General features: G+C 36.0%; 1 protein-coding gene across 2 annotated transcripts in view; it reads right to left on the minus strand.

The window, feature by feature from the left end:
• Window positions 1–25,742, minus strand: part of TBC1D15 (TBC1 domain family member 15) — an 82,741-nt gene that overhangs the window by 24,432 nt on the left and 32,567 nt on the right. For both annotated transcript variants that reach the window (XM_057741668.1, XM_057741667.1), the window contains exons 5-10: window positions 24,706–24,916; window positions 17,645–17,747; window positions 16,118–16,315; window positions 14,918–15,046; window positions 13,865–13,968; window positions 12,798–12,892 (exon numbers count right to left, since the gene is read on the minus strand). In XM_057741668.1, the coding sequence (XP_057597651.1) occupies window positions 12,798–12,892; window positions 13,865–13,968; window positions 14,918–15,046; window positions 16,118–16,315; window positions 17,645–17,747; window positions 24,706–24,916 (840 nt within the window). The remainder of the gene's footprint in view (window positions 1–12,797; window positions 12,893–13,864; window positions 13,969–14,917; window positions 15,047–16,117; window positions 16,316–17,644; window positions 17,748–24,705; window positions 24,917–25,742) is intronic.

A 25,742-nucleotide genomic window follows, 5' to 3' on the forward strand; every position in this document is an offset into this window, starting at 1 on the left:
ATAGAGGGAATCTACCTCAACATAATAAAGGCCATAAATGACCAACCCACAGCAAACATCATTCTCAATGGGGAAAAACTGAAAGCATTTCCTCTAAGATCAGGAACAAGCCACTACTATTCAACATAGCTTTGGAAGTCCTTGCCACAGCAATCAGGGAAGAAAAAGAAATAAAAGGAATCCAAATTGGAAAAGAAGGAAAACTGTCACTGTTTGCAAATGACATGATACTATACATAGAAAGTCCTAAAGATTCCACCAGAAAACTACGTGAGCTAATCAATGAATCTGGTAAAGCTGCAGGATACAAAATTAACACACAGAAATCTGTTGCATTTCTATACACTAACAATGAAAGATCAGGAAGAGAAGTTAAGGAAACAACCTCATTCACCATTGCAACAAAAAGAATAAAATACCTAGGAATAACCTAACTAAGGAGGTAAAAGACCTGTACTCAGAAAACTATAAGACACTGATGAAAGAAATCAAAGACAACACAAACATATGGAGGGACACACCATGTTCTTGGATTGGAAGAATCAATATTGTGAATATGTCTATACTACCCGAAGCAATCTACAGATTCAATGCAACCCTTATCAAACTACCAATGGCATTTTTTACAAAACTAGAACAAAAAATCCTAAAATTTGTATGGAGACACAAAAGACCCCAAACAGCCAAAGCAATCTTGAGGGGAAAAACAGAGCTGGAGGAATCAGACTCCCTGACTTCAGAATATACTACAAAGCTACAGTAATCAAGACAATATGGTATTGGCACAAAAACAGAAATACAGATCAATGGAACAGGATAGAAAGCCCAGAGATACACTATGGTCAACTAATCTATGACAAAGGAGGCAAGGATATACAATGGAGAAAAGGCAGCATCTTCAATAAGTGGTGCTGGGAAAACTGGACAGCTACATGTAAAAGAATGAAATTAGAACACTCCCTAACACCATACACAAAAATAAACTCAGAATGGATTAAAGACCTAAATGTAAGGCCAGACACTATAAAACTCTTAGAGGAAAATATAAGAACACTCTTTGACATAAATCACAGCAAGATCTTTTTTGACCCATCTCCTAGAGTAACGGAAATAAAAAAAAATAAACAAGTGGACCTAATGAAACTTAAAAGCTTTTGCACAGCAAAGAAAACTATAAACAAGACAAAAAGACAACACTCAGAAAGGGAGAAAATATTTGCAAACGATTCAACACAGACGATTAATGTCCAAAATATATAAAGTTCATGTAGCTCAATATTAAAAAAACAAACAACCCAATCCAAAAATGGGCAGAAGACCTAAATAGGCATTTCTCCAAAGAAGACATACAGACGGCCAAGAGGCACACGAAAAGCTGCTCAACATCACTAGTTATTAGAGAAATGCAAATCAAAACTACAATGAGGGCCATCATCACAAAGTCTGGAAACAACAAATGTTGGAGAGGGTGTGGAGAAAAGGGAACTCTCCTGCACTGTTGGTGGGAATGTAAGTTGGTACAGCCACTATGGAAAACAATTTGGAGGTTCCTTAAAAAACTACAAATAGAACTACCATATGATCCAGTAATCCCACTCCTGGGCATATACCCAAAGAAAACCATAATCCCAAAAGAAACTTGTACCATAATGTTTATTGCAGCACTATTTACAATAGCCAGGACATGGAAGCAACCTAAATGCCCATCAACAAATGAATGGATACAGAAGATGTGGCATAGATATACAATGGAATATTACTCAGCTATAAAAAGGGATGAGATGGAGCTATATGTAATGAGGTGGATAGAACTACAATCTGTCATACAGAGTGAAGTAAGTCAGAAAGAGAAGGACAAATATTGTATGCTAACTCACATATACGGAATCTAAAAATGGTACTGATGAACTCAGTGACAAGAACAAGGAAGCAGATACAGAGAATGGACTGGAGAACTCGAGGTATGGGAGGGGGCGGGGGGTGAAGGGGAAACTGAGAAGAAGCGAGAGAGTAGCACAGACATATATATACTACCAACTGTAAAATAGTCAGTGGGAAGTTGTTGTATAACAAAGGGAGTCCAACTCGAGGATGGAAGATGCCTTAGAGGACTGGGGCAGGGAGGGTGGGGGGGACTCGAGGGGGGGGCGTCAAGGAAGGGAGGGAATATGGGGATATGTGTATAAAAACAGTTGATTGAACCTGGTGTACCCCCAAAAAAATAATAAAAAAAAAAAAACAGCAAAAAAAAAAAAAAAACTACAATGAGGTATCACCTCACACCAGTTAGAATGAGCATCATCAGAAAATCCACAAACAATAAATACTGGAGAGGGTGTGGAGAAAAGGGAACCCTCTTGCACTGTTGGTGGGAATGTAAATTGATACAGCCACTATGGAGAACAATATGGGGGTTCCTTAAAAAACTAAAAATGGAATTACCATATGACACAGCATTCCCACCACTGGGCATATACCCAGAGAAAACCATAATTCAAAAAGACACATGCACGCCAATGTTCAATGCAGCACTATTTACAATAGCCAAGTCACGGAAGCAACCTAAATGTTCATCAACAGATTAATGGATAAAGAAGATGTGGTACATATATACAATAGAATATTACTCAGCCATAAAAAGGAATGAAACTGGGATATTTGTAGAGACATGGATGGACCTGGAGACTATCATATAGAGTGAAGTAAGTCAAAAAGAGAAAAACAAATATCGTATATTAACACATATATATGGGATATACAAAAATGGTACAGTATCATCCAGTTTGCAAGGCAGAAATAGAGACCCAGATGTAGAGAACAAACATATGGACACAAAGAGGGGAAAGCGAGGGGCGGGGGGGGGGGAGGGTGGTTAATTGGGATTGCCATATATACATTACTAATAAGAAAAAATATCAAATTGTACACTTTAAATATATGTAGCTTATTGTATGCCAATCGTATCTCAATAAAAGTCCTTAAAAAAATTCACAAACACTAATACCTACTAGATGCATCTTCTTGTGAAAGACTTTACAACTAAAAAGGCATTCCCCAAACTAGAAACCCTCAGTAAATTAGGAAAAAATAATTTAAACAAACTTAAAGTGATTAACTTACTCTATAATCAATTTTGTTTAAAAGTTTCAACTGTCCTCCCACCCCTGCCCCACTAAATTGAATAATCTGAAAACATTCTCGATAACTGTTGTGAAGAGATGAGGAGGTATTTTACAACAAAGCAGAATCTAACATGACATGAATTTAGATTCTGTGAGGGAATTTTAAAAATCATCAGGACAATATTCTAGCTTTTTGTTAAGCCATTTTAAAATAGCTTAATTAAATAAATATAAATGCAGCATATATCTATAGAACTGTGAATAAATTTTTCAAACAGGGAAAAGCAATACCAAAAAAATCATTCTATAAGTGTCACATTTTATTTAAAAACATTATCATGGGGACTTTCCTGGTTGCACAGTGGTTAAGAATCCTCCTGCCAATGAAGGGGACACAGGTTCAATCCCTGGTCTGGGAAGATCCCACATGCCATGCAACAACTAAGCCAGTGTGCCACAACTACTGAGCCTGTGCTCTAGCACCCGAGAGCCACAACTACTGAACCCACATGCCGCAACTACTGAAGCCTGTGCGACTGGAGCCCGTGCTCTGCTACAAGAGAAGCCACCGCAATGAGCAGCCTGCAAAACACAACAAAGAGTAGCCCCTGCTCACCACAACCAGAGAAAGTCCGTGCGCAGCAAGAAAGACCCAATGCAGCCATAAATAAATAAGTACATATATACATACATACATCAAAATGTTCCATTCTTATATCATAGTTGATAAAGAGTAAGTGATAAGTTATTTTTTATTTACTCAAGCACAATTTACTTAGCCATAACACCAACATAGAATACCTGCTTTAATAAAATAGGTGTTTTAAACACAGTAAAAAGTTATTTGTGCCCTCATGAACTATCTGTATCTCTTTCCTCTTGTATAGTTATTTAGTACTGACATGCCAGGCAGAAAACAAAAAGGTACCATAAATGAAATAAGGGAAGTAATATTTCTAGAAACTATTTCCAGAAAGAAAATGAGCACTCATTTTTTTTTAAAGGTCCTCATTAAATCCAACTCTCTCTCTAACTTGATGCAGCTAAAAAATTAGACTGAAGAAAAGCACAACCATGCCGACTGATCCATTTTACATTCACTATCACTAACCTCAAGTGGATCCTTAATGCTACCTGGCAATCATGCTCTATTTTCCTCATGCACCCCCTCTCTCTTTTCATACAGTTATTTTACATCTTCTCCCCACCTCTGCAAGCCTCCAACATGTTATCTTCCCCCACACCTTAGCTCTGATGATCTTGTTTCCTATTTCTGAGAAAATGGACATTATCCAAAGAGAACTTCCACAGATTCTATTTTAACCACATAACTTCATTTGTACCCATAGTCTCCCTTCTCTATTATTATACGTGAGCTTCCATGATTGTGGCTACAACCAAATCCCTCCTCTTGCACATGAAATCCATGCCCTATTGGCTACTCAAGGACAGTGCTCTAGTTAATTCTTGCCTTTCTTTGTAGTTTCACAAGTTTTTCCTACTACTGGACTATACCCATCCAACATTCAACCATACCATTGTTTCTCTCATCATCATAAAAATCTTTCTTAACCTCACTTTTCCCTTTAACTGCTGTCCCATTTTCTCCCTAACTGTTTACAGCAAAACTTCTTGAAAGAGCTGTATACATTGTCTCCATGTTCTCTCCTCCCATTCCCTCTTTTTTTAAAAGAACTTTTACTGAGATACAATTGACATACAATAAACTGCATATATTTAAAGCATACAATTTGGTTTTTTTTTTTCTTATTAGTAATGTATACATGGCAATCTCAATCTCCCAATTCATCCCCCCACCCCCCGCTTTCCCCACTTGGTGCCCATATGTTTGTTCTCTACATCTGTATATCTTTCTGCCTTGCAAACCGGTTGATCTGTACCATTTTTCTATATTCCACACATATGCGTTAATATACGATATTTGTTTTTCTGACTCACTTCACTCTGCATGACAGTCTCTAGGTCCATTCATATCTCTACAAACGCCATTCCCTCTTGAACTCACTCCAATCAGGTTGTCACAACCACCACGCCACCTAAACCCCTTTTTAATCAAAATATTCACTGATCTCATTACTCAGTTCAACAGTCAATCTACGTTTTCATCTCACTTGACATCTCAGTCACTCCTTCTTGAAATACTTTCTTCACTTGACTTCAGGACAAACTCTCATGTTTTCTCTCCTTAGTCTCTGGTTCTTTTCTCAGTCTCTTTTGCTGATTTCTCCTGTTGTTCCTATTTATAAGCTAAAATGCCTCAGGGCTCAGTTATCAGACCTCTTCTTTTCTAAATGCATTCACTCCCTTGGCAATTTCATCTAGTCTCCTACCACCTATATGTTGATGACCTCTACATTTCTATCCCCAGTCCCTAGCTCTCCTCTGAATTCCAGCTCTATACATCCACTTCCTACTCTTAGCTTATGGACACCCAATACGCATTCTCAAACTTAACATGTCTAAAACTAAACTCCAAACATTCCCCTCCAAACTTGCTTCTCTCATAGTTTTCCCTGTCTTAAATAACAGCAACTCTATACCTCCAGTTGCTCACCTTGAAAACTTTGTTGCCATTCTTGAGTCTTTGCCTCTCTCCTCTGACACTGATATATCTGTGAAACCTCCAAAATACATGTAGAAACCAACACTGACATCTCCCACTCACTTATTCCATCCCCCACCCTGACTCACTCCACTCTAGCCACACTGGTCTCCTTGCTCTTCTTCAAACACATGTAGGTCCTGAGGCAGAAACAAATCTAGACCATGCTGTTCCCCTCTGCCCAGAATGCCCTTCACCCAGATAGTTGTACAGCATACACCCTTTGCTTAAGTCTATATTCAAATTTTACTCAAGCACTAGCCACCTGACTCAAGCAACCTTCATCTCTCATCTGAATTACAGCAATAGCCTCAGTCTTTCTTTCACCTTGCCCCCAAAAGCTATTCTCCAGATAATAGCCAGAGTGATTTGTTAAAACAAATCAGATCAGGTTACTCTTCTGCTCAAAACCTTCCATTAGTTTCCCATCTCTCTCATAGGAAAAGTTCGAGTCTTTACAAAGTACTACAAGGCTGTATGTGATCTGTACCTATTCCTCCACTGTTGCTTCTCTGACCTCATCAGTTTCTATACTCTACCCCAACTCACTCTAGCCACACCTCCCAGCTGTACTTCAAACATCAACACACAGAGACACTGGAATGTAAACAAGTCTAACACATGCTGTTCCTTTCTTCTTGAAATGCCCATCACCTAGATATCTACATAGCTCACTCATTCCCCTTTCCAAGTTTCTACTCAAATACAACATCCTCAGTAAAAGCCTTGTTACCCAAGTTAAACCTGCACCACACATTAAATTTCCTAACCATCGTCCCTACCTTATTTTTCTATTTAGCACTTATCACTAATATACCACATATGTTACTTACTTATCTTGTTTACTGTCTGCTCTTCCCCACAGAAATTTTGTGTTTTGTTCACTGATGAATTCCCAGTGCCTAGAGGAGAGCCTAGTATGTAACAGGCACTAAGTAAATATTTATTGAATGAATATGACTTTAAAATAATCGATGTGATTTCCAAAAAGACCCCTGGTGACTCTGACATGCACCCAAAGCTAGAAAACTGTGCTCTAAAGACTCAGATTCCTGGTCCTTCTCATCTACCTCTTTTTTCCCTAGGTGACATCATCTATTCCCATGGACATTTACGTTGATAATACCCAAATTTATATATCCTCCCCAGACTACTCCAGATTATTGAACCAGCCACTTGACATTCCATTTGTATGTCTCACCTTAAGATATATATATACATAAAACATCTAATTCAATTTCATTATACCCCATGCATCTCAGTAAGCAGCACCACCAAATGACCAATTTTTTAAGAAATGTAGTCCCATCCCTGATTTCTCTTTCCCCTTCATAATCCACATTTAACACATCAGAATATCTTAGCAATTTTATCACCAAAATATAACTTGAATCCATCTACTTCTCTATATCTCTACCACCACTATCTCTTGTTTTAGAGTCATTCCTAATTGGTCTCCCTGTTCCTACTCTTACCTTGATTCGATACAATTCCCACACAGCAGAAAAAATGACTTTAAAATATAAATACAATGATCTCACTTAAAATACTCCAATAGTTCCTCTTCATACTTAAAATAAAAGTCAACTTCCTGACATGATCCACAAGGCCTACTTATCTGTGTATTTTTTTCAATACAGAGAATTTACACCAAACAAAAACAAAAAGCTTTTGATAATTCTTCCTAAAGAATACTTTTGGGGAAAAATATTACAGGAAAAAGAAGTTTTAAAATGAACATATATGTACCTCTATTAGTAGAAAGCAGAATATAGTTGAAAGCCCACTTAAGAATTAGATCTGATTATGAAGCATCTACGCTATGGAACTAACTAGATAGATTACTTAAGACAATTTACTAACCTTTTCTGAGCTTCAATTTATTTTATTATTTGCTAAAAATGAGAAAACTGAACTAAATTTTGTCTCAATTCAAATTATATAATGGGCATATAAAACATCTAAATTTTTCTTCCAATCTGATGGAAACAGTTGAAAATACAACACAAGAAAGATTGAAATCAGAGTCATCACCCCTGTTGCTTGACAGAAAGGGAAGAGAGTACGGCATGTGGAAGGAAAAGGCTTAAATACTGGATTAATTTATCTCTAAGATCCCTTTCAGTCCCAATATCTCCAAGCAGGAAGAAACAGTCCATTATCAGTTTCCCTACTGAAACAGCAGGCAGCTTCAGCTGGAAACTTCAGATAACCCCATAACTCAAGATTCCCAACCTTTTGCCTTAACCAGAGTAAGAACATGGTTTATTCTGGTATAATTTATTTTTCAGGAAAAAAATTCTTTTGCAATTCAAAATTCAAATTTGTCTTTATGGCTACAAAAGCTGCCAAATCACTGTTATATCAGGATTTCTAACTATGATTTAGAGAATTTTTTCTTCCATAGGATGGTGGTGGTAAAAACATCCCTCTATCTTTAATTTTAAAGCTATAGATACACAAAACCAAATACAATATAAGAATTTTACAAATAAGTTCCTCTATTATCAAAAACTATATTATATGGAGGCTACGTAACAAGATAATTAAAGCATTAAAACTGGATACTGCCCTTATTAACCATGCGACCTAGACAAGTCATTTACGCTCTCAATGCTTCAATTTTCTTATCTGTAAAATGGAGGTTATGAATTGAAACTTGTCAGGTAGACATGTACAGCAGTAATTATGCATACCTTCAGTAACTTATACCAACCTGGCCTTTATCATAAGAGCCAGACAACCCAGTAACTATTTGGAAATAAGTCTAATTCTTTTAATGTAAAATTCTATCAAGTATCTCTTTTTTAGAGAATAGATATTCCCCGGTGAACAGTTATGCAATTCTTAAATACTGATAAAAATTTACCATCTGGAGTCATTTATTTAATTAAAAATAAAATATATGAAAATTTAGAGAAGGTCTGGAGGGATATGAACTAAAACCTTTTAACCACAGTTATCTTTGAATGACAAAAAAAATTTTTATCTCCTTTTGCTCATCTATAGTTTCTAATTTTTCTGTAATAAACACAAGGTATTTCTGTAATGAGGAATACAATACTTTTTTAATGAAACTAATAAGCAAACTTAAATTCATCTTTTGGAACTTAAAATGAAATATTATCAGTACTTATAAATATACTGACTGAACTCATATTCCCATTGGAAGAGGAACAACCAAGAACATTAAACACACATTTTAATGTACTTTCCATTCTGATTTTTCTTTTTTTAAACTGAAGTATAGTTGACTTACAATACTTACAATATAGTTTATTTACAATATCTTTTTTTTAACTGAAGTATAGTTGATTTACAATATTACAGTTGGTTTACTAATATTACAATATTAGTTTCAGGTATATAACTGATAATATTTTTATATATTATACTCCATTTAAAGTTATTATAAAATAATGGCTATATTTCTCTGTGCTGTACAAAATGTCCTTGTTGCTTATCTATTTTATACATGGTAATTTGTATCACTTAATTACCTACCCCATCTTTGCCCACCTCTCTTCCCTCTCCCCACTGATAACTAGTTTGTTTTCTATATCTATTAGTCTGTTTCTGTTTTGTCATATACATTTGTTCATTGTATTTTTTTATATTCCATATATAAATGATAACAGAGTATTCGTCTTTCTCCGTCTAACTTATTTCACCAAGCATAATACTCTCTAGGTCCATCCATGTTATTGCAAGTGGAAGAATTTCATTCTTTTTTATGGCTGAGTAATATTCCTCTGTGTGTGTGTGCGCACGCGCGCGTGCGCGCACGCACACGCATACTACATCTTTACCAATTCATTTGTTGTTGATGGACACTTAGGTTGCTTCCATATCTTGGCAACTGTAAATAATGCTGCTATGAACATTGGGATGCATGCATCTTTTCAAATTACTGTTTTCATTTTCTTCAGATATATAACCAAGAGTGGAATTGCTGGATCACATGGTAGTTCTAGTTTTAGTTTTTTGAGGGACCTCCATACTGTTTTCCATAGAGGTTGTACCAATTTACATTCCCACCAACAGTGTAAGAGGGTTTCCTTTTCTCCACATCCTCACCAACATTTGTTATTTGTGGTCTTTTTTGTTATGTATGTATGTATGTATGTATCTATTTATTTATTTATGGCTGTGTTGGCTCTTCGTTGCTCTACATGGGCTTTCTCTAGTTGGGGAGAGCAGGGGCTGCTCTTCATTGCAGTGTGGGCTTCCCAGTGCGGTGGCTTCTCTTGTTGTTGAGTACCGGCTCTAGGCGCACGGGCTTCAATAGTTGTGGTGCATGGGCTTAGCTGCTTCGCCACACGTGGGATCTTCCCAGACCAGGGCTGGCACCTGTGTCCCCTGCACTGGCAGGCAGATTCTTAACCACTGTACCACCTGGGAAGTCCTATTTGTGGTCTTTTTGATGATAGCCTTTCTATCAGGTATGAGGTATTATCTCACTGTGGCTTTGATTTGCATTTCTTTAATGGTTTAGCATCTTTTCATGTGCTTGCTGCCCATGTGTATGTCTTCTTTGGAAAAATGTCTACTCAGGTCTTCTGCCCATTTCTTAACTGGTTGCCTTTTTTTTTTTTTTTGAGCTGTTTATATATTTTGGATACTAACCTCTTATCAACCATATCACCTACAAATACTTTCTCCCATTCAGTATGCTTTTTGTTGATGGTTTCCTTTGATGTTCAAAAGCTTTTAAGTTTAATTAGGTCCTATTTGTTTAATTTTGTTTTAGTTTCCCTTGCCTTAGGAGACAGATCCAAAAAAAACACTACTAAGATGCATGTCAAAGAGTACTCTATGTTCTCTTCTAGTTTTACGGTATCACACCTTAGATTTAGGTCTTTAATCCAATTTGAGTTTATTTTTGTATATGGTGTGAGGAAATGTTCTAATCTCGTTTTATACGTAGCTCTCCAGTTTTCCCAGCACCATTTATTGAAGAGACCATCTTTTCTCCATTGTATATTCTTGCCTCCTTTCTTGTACATTAACTGCCCATAAGTGCATGGGTTTATGTCTGGGCTCTCTACTCTGTTCCATTGATCTATGTGTTTGTTCCTATGCCAGCATCATGCTGTTTCAGTAACTGTAGCTTTGTAGTATAGTCTGAAGTCAGAAAGCAGAATACCTCCAGCTTTGGTCTTTTTTATCAAGACTGCTTTGGCATTTTGGGATCTTCTGTAGTTCCACATTAATTTTAGGATTATTTCTTCTAGTTTTCTGGAAAATGTCATACATTTTCAACCCACGTCTCTCTCTCTTCTTCTGGGACCCCCATAATGCAAATATTGGTATACTTCATGTCGTCCCAGTGGTCCCTTAAATTCTCATTTGTTTTTCTTTTTGCTTTTCTGATTGGATGATTTCCATTATCCTATCTTCCAAACCACATACGTGTTCTTCTATATCACTCAGTCTGCTATTAATTCCTTCTAGTGTGTTTTTGATTTCAGTCCCTACATTCTTCAGTTCTGGCTGATTCCTTTTTACATTTTCTGGTTCTGTGTTAAAATTCTATGTTCATTTATTATTTTCTCTACTTCAGCTAGCATTCTTATTACTAATGCTTTGAATTGTTTATCTGGTAAATTGCTTTTTTCTGTTTCATGAGTTGTTTTTTCAGAGGTTTTCTCTTACTCTTTCAATTAAGACAAATTCCTCTGTCTTCTCATTTTGCTTAACTTTCATCTAATTTCATAGGGAAGCCATTTAAGGGTTTCATTATGTGGGAGAATCCCTATACAGTCTGCATGTGCCCAGTGGTTTTGGAGGGAGAGCTGGATTTGACTTGAACACAGGTCATATCTTTCCTGAGAGCACGCTCGTAGCTATCACTTGGTAGGAGGTACAGCTGGAGATGGGGGACTAGGGCCAGAGACAGGTGTGACTTGGGGCTTTCCCTCTGCTTGGTGGCTGTCACCTCCCTTTCAGGGGCAAGGTCAGGCCTCAAGTTCCTGGAGCAGAAGCCCTGAGGGTTAGGTCCAAGCTGGTTTCCTTCCCTCTAAGTGTGCACTCCCACACATCTCTCCCAGTGGGGAACAGTGCAAAAACAAGAGGGGCTGGTGTGGCATTCCGAGTGTGGAGGGGCATGAGCTATGGTGGTTCAGCAAGGGTCAGAGATCCAGACTGCTTCTAATGTTCTGCCTGTGTAAGTGCCAGTAATGGCTGTCCCCATTCTGCTCATATGCTGCATCAGGTCTGAGCTGCTTCTGTGTCTCACAGGCGATCTCCCAAGCAGGGCTGGAGTGTCTGCTTAGGTCAGCCCAGGGTGTGCACTGGGGTGGTTGTGGGAAACCAACCAGCCACTTGTGCAGTTTTCAATCCACCTCCTCTGCCCTGCCTCAAGAGAAAGCAAGCAAGCATGTGTACATTCCTCAAGAGCATAGTACAGGCTTCCCACAGCCCTCCAACCAGCCAAGAGGGCTTGCCTTCCCTGTGTTGGATCCCAGGACTGGGGTGCCCAATATGTGGCTCAAACCACTCACTTCCCAAGGAGGATCTTCACCCATGTAATCTCCCTTTCCCTCTGAGTCCCTTCCCAACACAGGACCCAACCTTATCACTTCTCTTTCCTTCCTACTCAATACTGTATCCTTCTTATAGCCTTGGCTGTAAAGGAGCCTCTTTGCCAGTCTCCAGTTAGTTTTCAGTGAAAACTGTTCCACATGTAGATGATTTTTGATGTGTTGGTGGGGGAAGGTGAGTTCTGTGTCCTATACTCCGCCATCTTGATCTCCTCCTCTCTGAGAAAAAGTTTTATGACCTTTATTATTTGGCCCAAGTTCACAACAATGTCAATTTCTTCAGAGGGCTAGAGAGCCAGATAGAGGCTTTGCAGCTAGACAGAGTACCCAAATCACACTCTGAAGGCTGCCCTAGGAGGTTCTAGATATTTTTGCAGTAAGAATCTTTACCACAAGCATCTGATTTCTCATTTGGCCCTAACTCTATAGTATATTTATCTTCATTTCTTAAATCTTACCAAGCCTTCCATGCAACCTTCTCATGCATTTCCAAAATTAAGAAAAAATTACCGATAAGACTTCTATAATCTCTTAACCTTGAATTTCTCTTCTCTTGTTCCTCGCTGACAGATTTCCATTGTAGTTTCATCCTGAAGTATTCATCACTATAGAAAACAATTTTACACCAAAAAAGTTATTTGAACACCTAAAAAAAACTTTAATGTATCAAAGCATTTATGGTGCTAGTGAGATGCAAATTTATAATTATAAAATTTACAAATATGTTTAAAGTTATGATAAATTAGTGAAAACAAAGGAAAAATGAAATAACCTTATACATGTCATAAACTTCATTGAAACTACTAGAATAATTTAGGTATGATTTTAAGGAAACATTTACTTCAATCCTTAATATCAGACCTAAAATTATTCCAGTCACTACATACTTTAACCACTGAAGTTTCTGAGTAATTACAAATACAAACCTACAAGTTTTTTTTTTTTTAATGTGACGTAAGAGTTCCATTTTCCAACCAGTTTACTACAGAAAGTTGTTGATGTGAAAATGTCTAAGGACTGACAAATATGTTGAAAAGAGAAAGGATTGTCTGAGTTTGAATATACACATAATGATTGAAAGTGAGCTTTAAATCAAAGGTTAGACGGACGAACTGGGAATAAGTACACCTGGAGAGTTGGTCTGTGTTTCTTTTCAAGTCTGATAAATTACTAAAAACTAGAAACACACTTCCAAAAAAAAAAGAAAGAAAAACCAGTTTATGTTATAACAGCACCTGGAAAATAATTTAAAGGTAATTAACCTAAATAGCAAATACACTTATGAGTCATTTTTACAATTTCATAATAAATTATAAAAATGAATCAAGACAAATGAGATATATTTAAAAATACAAGGGGACTAGAATTGTTTTTACCATCATTCTACATATTCACCAATGTAACTGCAATTAAGTCTTTCTAATAAGTATTTCCGGTTTGAAATTAACTACAGTGCTCACAATGTTCAAATTAAAAAGATGAAAATAAAAATATGTTCTCCTACCCTAGTCTATTTCACTTTATATGGATGAGTTACTTGGATTTCTTTAACGAGCACACAAAAGACCATTACTTACGTTTTTTGTTTTTGTAATTGAGTTCTTTCCTCTTTGGTACTGTCCCAAGGAAAATAACCCAGAAGAAATTTCCATGCTTGTTTTCTCAATGCATGACTAAGTCCCTGAAGAAAACATGCATATTAAACACATTTGTAAAAAATGAATGCAATATTTTAAGTTCACAAAACTTGCATATAAACAGAAAAACTAATATTTAAGAGATAGTTTTACATAGGCACACCTCATTTTATTGCACTTTGCTTTACTGCACTTCTCAGGTATTGCATTTTTTATTAAATTGAAGGTCTGTGACAACCCTGTGTTAAACACATCTATCGGCGCCATTTTTCTAACAGCATTTGCTCACTTCATGTCTCCAAGTCACACTCGGTAATTCTCACAATATTTCAAACTTTTTCATTATTATTGTATTTGTTATGGTGATCTGTGATCAGTGATCTCTGATGTTACTATTATTAATTTTTTTATTTTGTATTTTTTAATTAAAATACATACATTGTTTTCTTAGACATGATGCTATTGTACACTTAATCGACAATACAGTATAGTGCAGACATAATTTTTATATGCACTGGGAAATCAAAAAATTTGAGTGACTCGCTTATTTGCAATATTCACTTTACTGCAGTAGTCTGGAACCGAACCACAACATCTCTATGCCTATACATAAAAATAGTTCAATTCAGTCAAAACTATCTTGTTTTTTACTTCTAGATTTTGAAGATGTAAGCAGCTGCCAGAAAGCACAGATTGTATAGCAGACCCTGGAACTGATTAGTCTTTCTAAACTCAATCTTTACTGGATAAGGCAACTATCACTGAGGAACACATATGCCTCCTTCATATAACTCACAGAACTTCAAGAAAGAAAAAATACCTTTCCATAGGCTTAATGTTATATCCCTCCAACTCAACCCTCAAGGACATCACAAGCACCTCACTCTGTCCTACAGGGATTTTAAGGCATCATTCATCAAAAAGGTGTTCATCTCTCCCACCTCTCAAAAGAAAAACTTGAATACCAACAGTTTAAAATACTAAAGAAATTACCCCTCTAAATATCATCTGCTTCATATTATCTACATTTAAAATTCTTCCTTCAGAATCAACATTCTTAGTCCATTCTTCCAATGACACTGGCTCTCTCCTTTGAACAGCAGGTCGTTCACCCAAATCAATCTAAAATAAGAAGATAAGCAATAAGAAGTACACCTTTAACTAGTGAAATGAAATCAAGGTACACAGAAACTGCAACTAAAATACTATTACTCAGACATAAGTTCTAACATTTCTAACTATTTTCCCTTGGTTTCCAATCTTTAGTTTATAAACTGCAATAGCACTGCATACATTTTTTCCATCCTATTAAACACACAAATAACTGGGTTATAAATTCAGAAACAGAAATGCACTTGCTATTTTGGGTTTCAATTACATAAGTACAGAACACTCAACATGTAAATTCTAAAACAGACCCTTCAAACTAAATGGTATGCTGTATTATTAAAAACAGAGAGTATTATTCCATTAATCATATTCTAAAATTAGCTTTTCTTCCAAGCTAAAATTTGTAGCTCTCAGAATTGATTCATGATCCATTAGCTCCACTTTGCATTTTCTACAGTTTTTTATTCAATTAACAGATGTTGGTAATTTTAAAATACCATTTGCAAGATAAGCCCTCTAATTAAGTACTACAATTTAGATATTGTATAATGTTCTAACTATGTGCAGCCTAGAACTGTAGCAAATTCAAAAGTCTTGTTGAGCATATATAAAGATTTGCCATAATTCAAGGCCAAAATCCATCTTACTTAAAAAAGAAAAGATTCACATAAGAATAAAAGCCCGAGAGTAGTGTCCTGACTAGCTCCCGCCTGTGAAGAGTACCTGAGAAAACAAGTTAGGAACAGAATTAGGGGCAACATGCAAGGCTTACTATTTACTCACTGCTATACACTCAATGAAATGAACCACCTGTTCATTATTATCAAAAGTTAATCAAAGAAAGAGAGCCAACACTGATGAAAAGTGTAAGCAGCAGTTGATGAAGAAGAAACCAAGAATTTGGTGGCAGGACAAGCATGAGTTGTTAGATATATTAGTTAGCAAAAAGCTATAAGGAAGGATTGTGAGAAAGAGGCAGGTATGACCAAAACTGAGTTTCTATTTCTACAGCATTCAGTACACATTTAAAAAGCATTCCTCCTGCTAAAATACAAGAGCTGTATTAATATAAACTCCACTCACTCTTGTGATGACTTCAAATCCTGGTTCTTCTTGTTGATTTATCTTTAAACCTGGAATAGCATCACTAAGAAAATCTGCCATCTCTGAAGGTGGTCGTTGATGTGCAGAAGGATCACTGCCTCTTAAACTATCAAAAATGTAGTTTGTGACTTTGGAAAATCCTACCATAGTTGCTGTATAAGGATCCTTTTTAATTTTCTATGTAGTAGGAAGAAAAATATTTGCATAATTAAATCAAATAAAGAAAAATACATCATGACAGGCAAAAGGGCAGTTTTTTAAAGAGCGGGAATCAGAACTAAAACAGAGTATTCTAAGATTATTTTAAAATTTTATTTTTTTCTGTGAAGAAAAATTTAAGTTTTCTAAGCCAATTTTTTCATTTAGTTAAAATAGTATATTAAATGGCAAGCTAATGCTACTGATTGAATTGCAGATAAACAATGATTTGCAGGCTTCATTCAATCTGCATACACCAGAAACATATGCAGTGCTTACTTTCAACTGATGAATGGCCCACAACAGCTTTCTTCTGTCTAGCAGTGCTGCCTTCACAAAAAAAATATTTCTTGAAGTGGGTAGTACCACACTAGTCTAACACAAAATATTTGATAGCTAAGTTTAAACGCTCACAATATTTAAATATTAGCTGACATTTTAATCTAATTATACAACTGGTGAATTATGCCAAAAGAGTAATATGTTCTGTACAGTGCTGCCCTATAAAGCAGTGAAAAGGTTTTTCTAGTATTACAGCTACTTCTAAATCCCAAACTGCCTACTTATTCATATTTAGCAAAAACAGTTACTTCTTAAAGGCCTATCTTTACAATGATTATTTTCACAATAAGAAAAACTGTTCCCTCACTTTCTATTTTAATCAGTGTTTAGCTCTCTTGTCCTCCTTCCTAAAAAGTTCCCTCTTTATCTTCAGAACCAAGAAGAGATAATATCTGGGACAAAGAAGCACTCAAACATTTGTTGAAAGAATAAGTGAACAAATGAATGAATAAACAAACATGTCATTAGTTTACATAGAAACCTGAGTGAAAAATAAATTATCTTTATTTCTGCCTGTGTTAAGGGCACATTTTTAGCCAAATGCAAGAATATACTCAAATACTTTAAAAGGAATTAGACTAATCTGACCCCAAATGAACCTACTTAAAATAAAAAGTCAAACCACATTTTTTCATAAGTTTATCAATGACTAATTTAAGGTGGCTTACCCACTGACTTTTCACCTAATCAATGAAAGCTATGATAATAAAAATCTAATGTCCAATTTCAATTATGATAAAGGGGAAAATTGCTGTAAGAGTAATTAAGAACCAAGGAAGCTTCTGAGTCTTACAAATAATATGATATATATTATTATTTCTATAAAATTATAGAGAATAGTTCCATAAAGTTTACACACACACGGACACTTGCCTCATTCTGTATAATCTCTGAGAAAGTGAGAGGTAGGATAAAATAATGGGGTCAGACTAACAGATTAATACAAGATAGACTTAAGAAACATACTTGTATTATACCATATGCTGGTTCATCAAGAAGATTTTCAAAAGACTGTGAAAGACTCTTATTCTGACAATTCACAAGAAGTGTTCTTTTGTCCTGTGGAGATCTGTAATAAAAGAAGGGATTTGTAGAAAACAATAGCACACTGACTACCTGAACAATTACTAACGCACAGTTATTTTTCCTTAACAACAACAACAAAAAACCTTAAATGGCCAGTTCTAGGACTGTTTCCCATTAACACAATATTAGCAAGTACTTAGTAACTATCTTAAGTGAGTTCCCAAACTACATGAAACATTAAATATTAAATAAATGTAAAAGGGATGAAGTATATTTTTATTCTAGGTGGACTAAATTATAATGAACCCAAACTATTGTTTAGAATTAGAGTAGGAAATCCTTACAAATGTACCTTCCCTTATTATAAGAATATATCTTCTCTTATAAAGAAAGTTGAAACACACTTTAGGATTCATCAGTATATATAATATGTACACTACAGGAAAATGTCCTATTTTGAAATGATTTCCAACTTCACTCCACAGCTTGGTAGTTTTGCAATATAAGTGTTAAAAAACACAAGATACAGTACCTTAATTATTTGTTAAAGATCATTAATTATGCTAACCATTATTATAAACACACATGGTTGTAATGTACAGTTCAGGTACACTATATTTTTACTTTTTGCTTATTAACCTCTGGATACAACTTTTTCTCCACATTTCCTAATAACTACCAAATAAACAAAATGCTTTCCAGACATCTAATTTGAAGTAATCAAATGAATTATCCAGTCTCTTTTCTATTCAATAAGTTTTATAATTTAAGTCAGTTGTAATAAATCCACAACTTGTGTGTTTAAAAGCAAAAATTCAATGCACTGTTTTGCTGCTATCTACTTCTAGTTTATTATAAATGTTTGAGATAAGAACTTTAATAACAGTTACCTCTTCCCAATTCTAATACAACAGGATGCAACAGCAATGCTGGGGGGATATGAAATCCAAAACATGATCTTATTCTAACTTAGAAACACCATTCAATCTTCACAGACAATAGTAGTTTAATAAGCCCCTTGGCTTTTTAAAAGAGCTAAGATTGAGTCATATGAAGCAGGAAGAAAACAACTTTATAAATATTCAATTTTCATTAATCACCATTTTTCTGAACATCTTCTGGTAGTCATGGTTTAACATGAAGACCTATAGATTCTCACAAGGCATTTCCTAATGATAGATCAACTTGTAAACGTAGCACCAGAAACAGAAAGGTAATTAGTATAGGCACATTTTTTTTCTTAACACAGCGCTGCTGGCACTATAGTTATTATTTTTTTTTCTAAAAATAGATTGTCAAATTTTTTTTTCAACTACAAATAAAACGATCATGAAAGTTCAAACACTGGCTATGCATGTTGAAGGGGAACACATATGCAGCCTTCAGTTATCTGTACCCAGCCAATTATTTATGGCTCCAGATCTAACACTATGGTCACAAAACTGGAGATGGTAAGAAGAAATGACTGCTCAACCAACAAACAACCACAGATACTTTTTAAAAAAGGAAGGATTTCTTTTTTTTATCCCTAATGGTCTGTGATGAGGGGCTGGGGGAAGTCACATTAGACTTGGTTGACACTAAAGAAATCAATAAAACATTTTTTTAAAGTGCATCAGTCTAAGAAGACAAGTAATATGTTGCTAAGCAACTTCAGAGCTCACCAAAAGGCGGGCTGGCATTCCAGAATACTGTTACATTTCCATCTGCCATGTTACCACAATGATTTAATCTGGGAAGATTAAATATTATATTTATATATTCTGGGGATATTATGGATTCTGGGAAGTTGATCACTCATGACAACATTATTCAAGACTTTCAAAAACTATTGCATGCTTTCCTTGCTGTGGAAGAGAAAGTGGATTTTCAGTGTTTACAGCTAACTCATAACAGCCTGAATTCATTATACTTGCCAGAAATGTAACAACAACAACAAAAACTCATTGCAGTTAAGACAGAACTTTTAATGATGCTAACATCAGCAATTCTGTTAGATCCTACTAAAGGGCTTAAAGAAAACCACTGTCTAATATCACAATTACAGATGCATAACTACTAAAAATTCAGAAGTACTTTGGAAGTGAGCCTCTCCCCAAAACTTCAGAATTCAGAATGTTGAAGAATGTCTGCACACTGAGATGTAGCAGTAACCATTTTATATTGCTACTGAGAAGACCAATATGGAAAGCTAAAGAAATAAATAAAAACATCATTGCAAAAAATATAAAGCAGAAAAGATTAATAAAAAATAAAGAGGTACAGAATATTTACAACATAACTATATAGTTTATTCCCATCTATGTAATTTATACATATATATCTGTGTGTGTATATGTATGGATGTGTGTGTATCTCACAAAGGGAATAAATGAGGGTCTAAAATTTAATCTCATAGGTGTTAGGATACAACCAATTTGACTTTTTAAGGAAATATTTTACTGCTTGGATATTGATGTACTAATTTGAAAATGGCCCAATATATAAAATAATTTTAACGGAACCAATAACCTTCATTCATATCCTAGCAACCAACTTGGTTCCAGAAATGTAACAAAAATCTATCTGTGGCTCATTCTTTTACCCAACTGAATACCATATTTTAAATGGTGATAAGTCAAAGAACAGTAAAGAATATTGATGAATAGGACAATTTATTTTTCCCAGTAGATAAGAAAACCATTTGAGAAATAATAAGCCTCAAGAAGTTGGCCTATCTTGTGCTGTGTGATCCAGTCGGTGAGACTGAAAGAAGGAACTGCGCATGGTTATCCCAACCTTTACCTTGCTCTCTCAAGGCTGCACATCCCTAGCAAATTTGCAATTTCTATTCGTCTGTATGGTAAGGCCCTTAATTTGTTACAGGGAGTATTAGGAAGACATCATGGCCACAGATGCAAGCCACATTCTTCAATTTAGGTTAACTGAAGAAAAAATGATAACGTGGTCTGAATCTCCCTCTATTGATGTTTCGAACTCAGAAGAACACAAGAAGGATGACCCAGGAACAGAGTGGCTGGGATCCCAGTGAAGCTGCTGAAACCAAGGTTTTCCTGGTCTACTCTCTCTTCTGGTCTCTACAACAATCTGTGGCCACAGAAACATGACTCTGGAAACACCATTCTGCTTAGGCTAACTGCTCCAGAGACAGGAAAGATACCTAATAAAGTAAAAAATGGGGGCTATTTGGGAATTTTCATTTCTTTGGACTTATTTGTGAATCCCATTTATTTGGATCGTTAGTAATGCACATAAAGAACAAGAACCTTTAATATCTCCCTAAGAATCTGATAATGGGAGACGGCTTATACAAATTTGGGACTTATTTTTTATACTGGTGACTGTTTATCTGGAATATCTATATCCTACCACCTGGACAAAGCATATATGACACAATGTAACTGGGCATAATTTATGATGGGAAAGAGAACAGGGGAGTGTTTACTTTCTGCCTAGCGTACAGAGGGGCCTTGGGGATAAAATATTTGATGTACTATTCTCACACGTTTCAGACTATTCAGGGGGCAAAGAATAAACTGGCCCCTCGGTGTCACAGGAGAATACACAACAGAAAAGTGGCTGGTATTAGGGATGAAGCTTTTAAAGGACTCACTTTACACAGTTATCTCCTCCCCCAGAAACAGCCACATCCTTGGTTGACCATAAATGTGAGAAAGCCTAGTGGGAAGAGAGAAAACAAAGTGTAGGGAGTCAGACTCCTCTGCTAGGATTTTCTCTTTGACTAGGTCATTAAAGGCTATAATTAATCACTTATGCTCACATTCTGGCCCAGTTTATCCTCTCCTTAGTTAACCTCATTTTCTCTCAGTGCTTCATTTATTACTAACACACACACACTTACATATTATCCTATTATATGCTCTCATCGCACTATATCTCTTATTCATAGCACTTATTACAGCTGAAAATTTACATTTATTTGTATAAGCAATGTTAATCTTTCCCGTAATAGCACAAACTCCATGAAGACAGATGCCATATCTTTTTTGACAAAGTGCTCCTCTCCAGCACTTAGTATGATGTCTAGGACATAGTGGGTCCTCAAAAAAAATACTTATTGAATGATAAAGTAGAGAGGAACACCATTCCCCTGTCTTCTTGTTCCCAGGTGGAAATATGGACTCCTATTAAAGAAGATCTTCACAGGGACATACTTGACTGCTGAGATCAGGAAAGAGTATGCATGTGTGGCATAACCCCTTTCAGGCTCTCTAAATCTCTTGGATCCACCTGCCAACAAAGAAAGTGGTTTCTAGTCTGCTCTTATTCATGTCATAAGTGGTCTGCCCTCACTAGGGAGACCTGTGGTTGTCCAAAAGTGATAATTGGATGACTTCGACATTAATTTGGGCTGAATTACTATGATGCTATCTAAGCCTCACCAATACAGAAAAGGGAACATAGTTTCACTTACAAGCTTCATTAAAACATCACCAACACATATTTAAGGTACCTATTCCCTTATAAGCACCTAAGTGATTGTTGAGTCTATCCTTGAACCCACCCAGGATAGAAAACTCTCTACCTCTTGAGCTACTTCCTTCTAATTTCTACACCGTGAGCTATTTCCTTCTAATTTATTTTTGGAGTCATACAAAACAAACCTACAGTTTATTTCTTTTAACAATCCTTTAGAAATTATTTGTAGAACCGATAAGCACCATGCCATTTACTCATTCAACTAAGTGTACTGAACAAATACTATGTGCCAGGCACTCTGGCTAGGAATTTAGGAGAAAACGTAAATGAGATAGATGCAATCCCTGCCTTTATGGGCTTATATTCTAGAGGAGAACACAACAGAAGTAAACAGACAAAACTATTTTATTCTGTTAAGGGCCATGAATGAAGCACACAAGGAAATGAGAAAGCAAAAAGGAACGGGGGTGGGAACCTACATTAAATGGGACACTATGCATCCAGAAAAGCCCCTCTAAGAAAGTGACATTAAAGTGAGACCTCAGGGATAAGAAAGGGAGAAGAATATTCTAGGCGAAAGAAACACATACATACAGGACCCTAAGAAAAGAAAGAGTTTAGGGCATTTCAGGAACTGAAAGAAAACCATATAGCAAGAATACAGAAGAGAATGGCATAATGTGAGCTTTAAGAAATACACAGAGATAAGGTAGGGCAGGCCCTCACTGACCATAGTAAGAAGTTTCGGTTTTATTTAACCGTGCAACAAAGCTCCTATTCTTCAAGTTAAATCCCCACATACCCACATGTTTTTCATATGATACCACTTTGATCTCTCTCATTACACTAGCCGTCTTTTTCCACATAGTATAGTCTAACATCTAAAATGCAGTGTTTAAAACTAAGCCTAGTTCTCCAAAATATGATCTTACCAGTAAAGGGCAGAAAGGGACTACCACTTCATTCTACATACTATGCTTTAATCAACAGTCTCAGAATGAAAGAGCTCTTTTGTAAGTTACATCACAGCATGGACTGATACTGAGCTTGCTTTGATGCATTCCCAAGTCTTTAACAGCTGCTATTCAACAGCCAAGCCTTCTGCCCCAGTCATGATAATGATCCTCCTGAAATACACTTAACCCCATGGGTGGTAGCCTATTCACAGCTTCTCACTTCAAGATCCAAGACCCACATACTACCAACCAGGTCTGACTTTCTTATGGTTACAGGTACTAATCAGCATGCCTAATGCCAACCAGAGGCGGTCAACATGGTAAGGGAAGAGAATTTCATGCCAGAAAACATACAGTCAGTATCTTTCAAATTGTGGATCACTCCTAGTTTTATATAATCTACATTTAGGCATGACATTACTCTATTAAAGTGTCCTAAAGTGAGGACATAATTAATGAAATTAACAATCATCCCTACAGTTCCCCAAACTAAAAATCTCAACTTCTCCCTTCTTTTCTCCTCCACATATCCAATCAATCACAAACTCTAACACTAAATATTCCTCCAACACTTCTTTCCTGTCACTCTCCTAGTTCGTGCCACTACAAACTCATCTAGATAACTGGAGCAACCTGCTAATGTGATTTATAAGATCCTTCATGCTCTGGCCTTTACTCAGCTCTTTGGCCTCATCTTTAAATCTGGTGCCCTTCCTTTCCCTACTATGCAGACCTGTATACTGAATTACTCTGTTCTGTGATTACATCATGTTTTATATTCTTCCCTCTATCTAAAACATCTTTTTCTCGAAATATCTCCTTCCCTTTCATGCTAAGGTCCATTCATTTGTCAAGTCTCAACCTAGATGTTACCTCCTCCAGAAAGTCTTCCCTGACCCCTACCCAACCCTCAGTCCGAATGAAGGTACCCTTCTTCCCTTCCCTGAACTTTCTCCATCTTAGTTCTTGACTTTATAGCTATTTACTGATCAGTATCCTTCAGAAGACCATAAACTTTCAGATATCCAGGAACATGCCTGTTTTCTTCACTATTAAATATCAAACAACCAGCACAGTGCTCAGAACATAATAGATACCAAAAATGTATTTGTTGAGAGTGAAAGAGAGAAAGAGTATGTGTGTACAAATGCACCTGGGTAAATAAATTTGAGACACAAGATTTTCGTGAAGCGAGAAAGCCCTAACACTACAATGATTTTATAAAGGTCTTAGAATTGCCTGACTTAAATTTGTAACATTACAAATGAAACTCTATGTTTAACAGAAACTACATATTATAGGATAAAACTGGTAAATATGTAATTCATAAGCTACTGATGTATCATCATTCACTTAAATGTGTATTAAAATACTGGACCATTCTTTACAACAGTAATAAGGTGATAAGGTGCAGATCCAAGTTACTAAAATAGAAAAATTTTAGTCAGTCATTCATCCAAAGTAGTCAATATTCCAAAAAAAGACAAAGTTGCTTGTGTCCTAATATGCATAGGTCACTGATACCCAAAGACAAATAAAAATAGTTTGCCTTGGGACCAACACAACAATCCAGTTTCAGTAAGGAGAAAATAATTTGATACTTACTCACACAATACCACATATTTTTCAAGAGAGTCAATCAGTAGTTTGCTATCTCCTTGATGAAAGTGCAGAGCAGGGAGAACGACGTCATCCTTTAGACAGAATACCAAATACGACCAGCCCATACCCTCTTTGTTTTGCTTGATTGATTTCAGGTCTGTCAAACTGAACAGGAATGACCATTTGCTTTTCCCATTTCTATGACTTGGAGCATCTTAAAAACAAGAAAGTGGGGCAAAATATTTTTGTTCACCTTTTTAAAAGGTACTGACAGCACTCTTCATGACTGCCTAACAGAAATTTGTTGAACCCAGGGAATGACTGTAGCATTCATATTACCATGGCTTCCACCTGTATTAGAAATGGCAACATACATTTTCTTAAAAGAATAGTTTTTAAAATAATCTTACTGCATACAAACTGAAAAAAAATGCTATTTTTATATTGTCAGCTTTGCCCCAAAACGATCATGGCTTTGGAAGCAGGCAGGCTGGATTCAAACTGCAGCATCACCATCCTACTAGCTGAATGATTTGGGGCAAATAATTGAATCTTTCTGAGCCTCTGTTTCTTCATCTGTAAAATGGAGATAATTAAACTTACCTCCCAATGTTATTCTAAGACTTAAAAGAGATAATACTTCTCAACTAACAAGTACAGCACCAAGTATATAGCAAATATTCAATAAATATTACTTTTCCACTTCCCTCAAATGCAAATGGCATGATGCACTTGTAGTCATTTAAAACAAACAAAAACAAAAACAAACCTTTACTCCTCACTTCCTTCTGCAATTATTTTTACTAGACTACACTGAGTGAAGGTAAAAGTATACCAGTATAAAAAGTAAGGGGAGGGGATGAATTGGAGATTGGGATTGAAATATATACCCTACTGATACTATGCATAAAATAGATAACTAATGAGAACCTACTGTATAGCTCAGGGAACTCTAGTCGGTGCTCTGTGGTGACCTAAACGGGAAGGAAATCCAAAAAAGAGGGGACATATGTATATATATAACTGTTCACTTTGCTGTA

Source organism: Hippopotamus amphibius, chromosome 7 (assembly GCF_030028045.1).
Source record: "Hippopotamus amphibius kiboko isolate mHipAmp2 chromosome 7, mHipAmp2.hap2, whole genome shotgun sequence".
In the NCBI taxonomy this organism is placed as follows: domain Eukaryota; kingdom Metazoa; phylum Chordata; class Mammalia; order Artiodactyla; family Hippopotamidae; genus Hippopotamus; species Hippopotamus amphibius.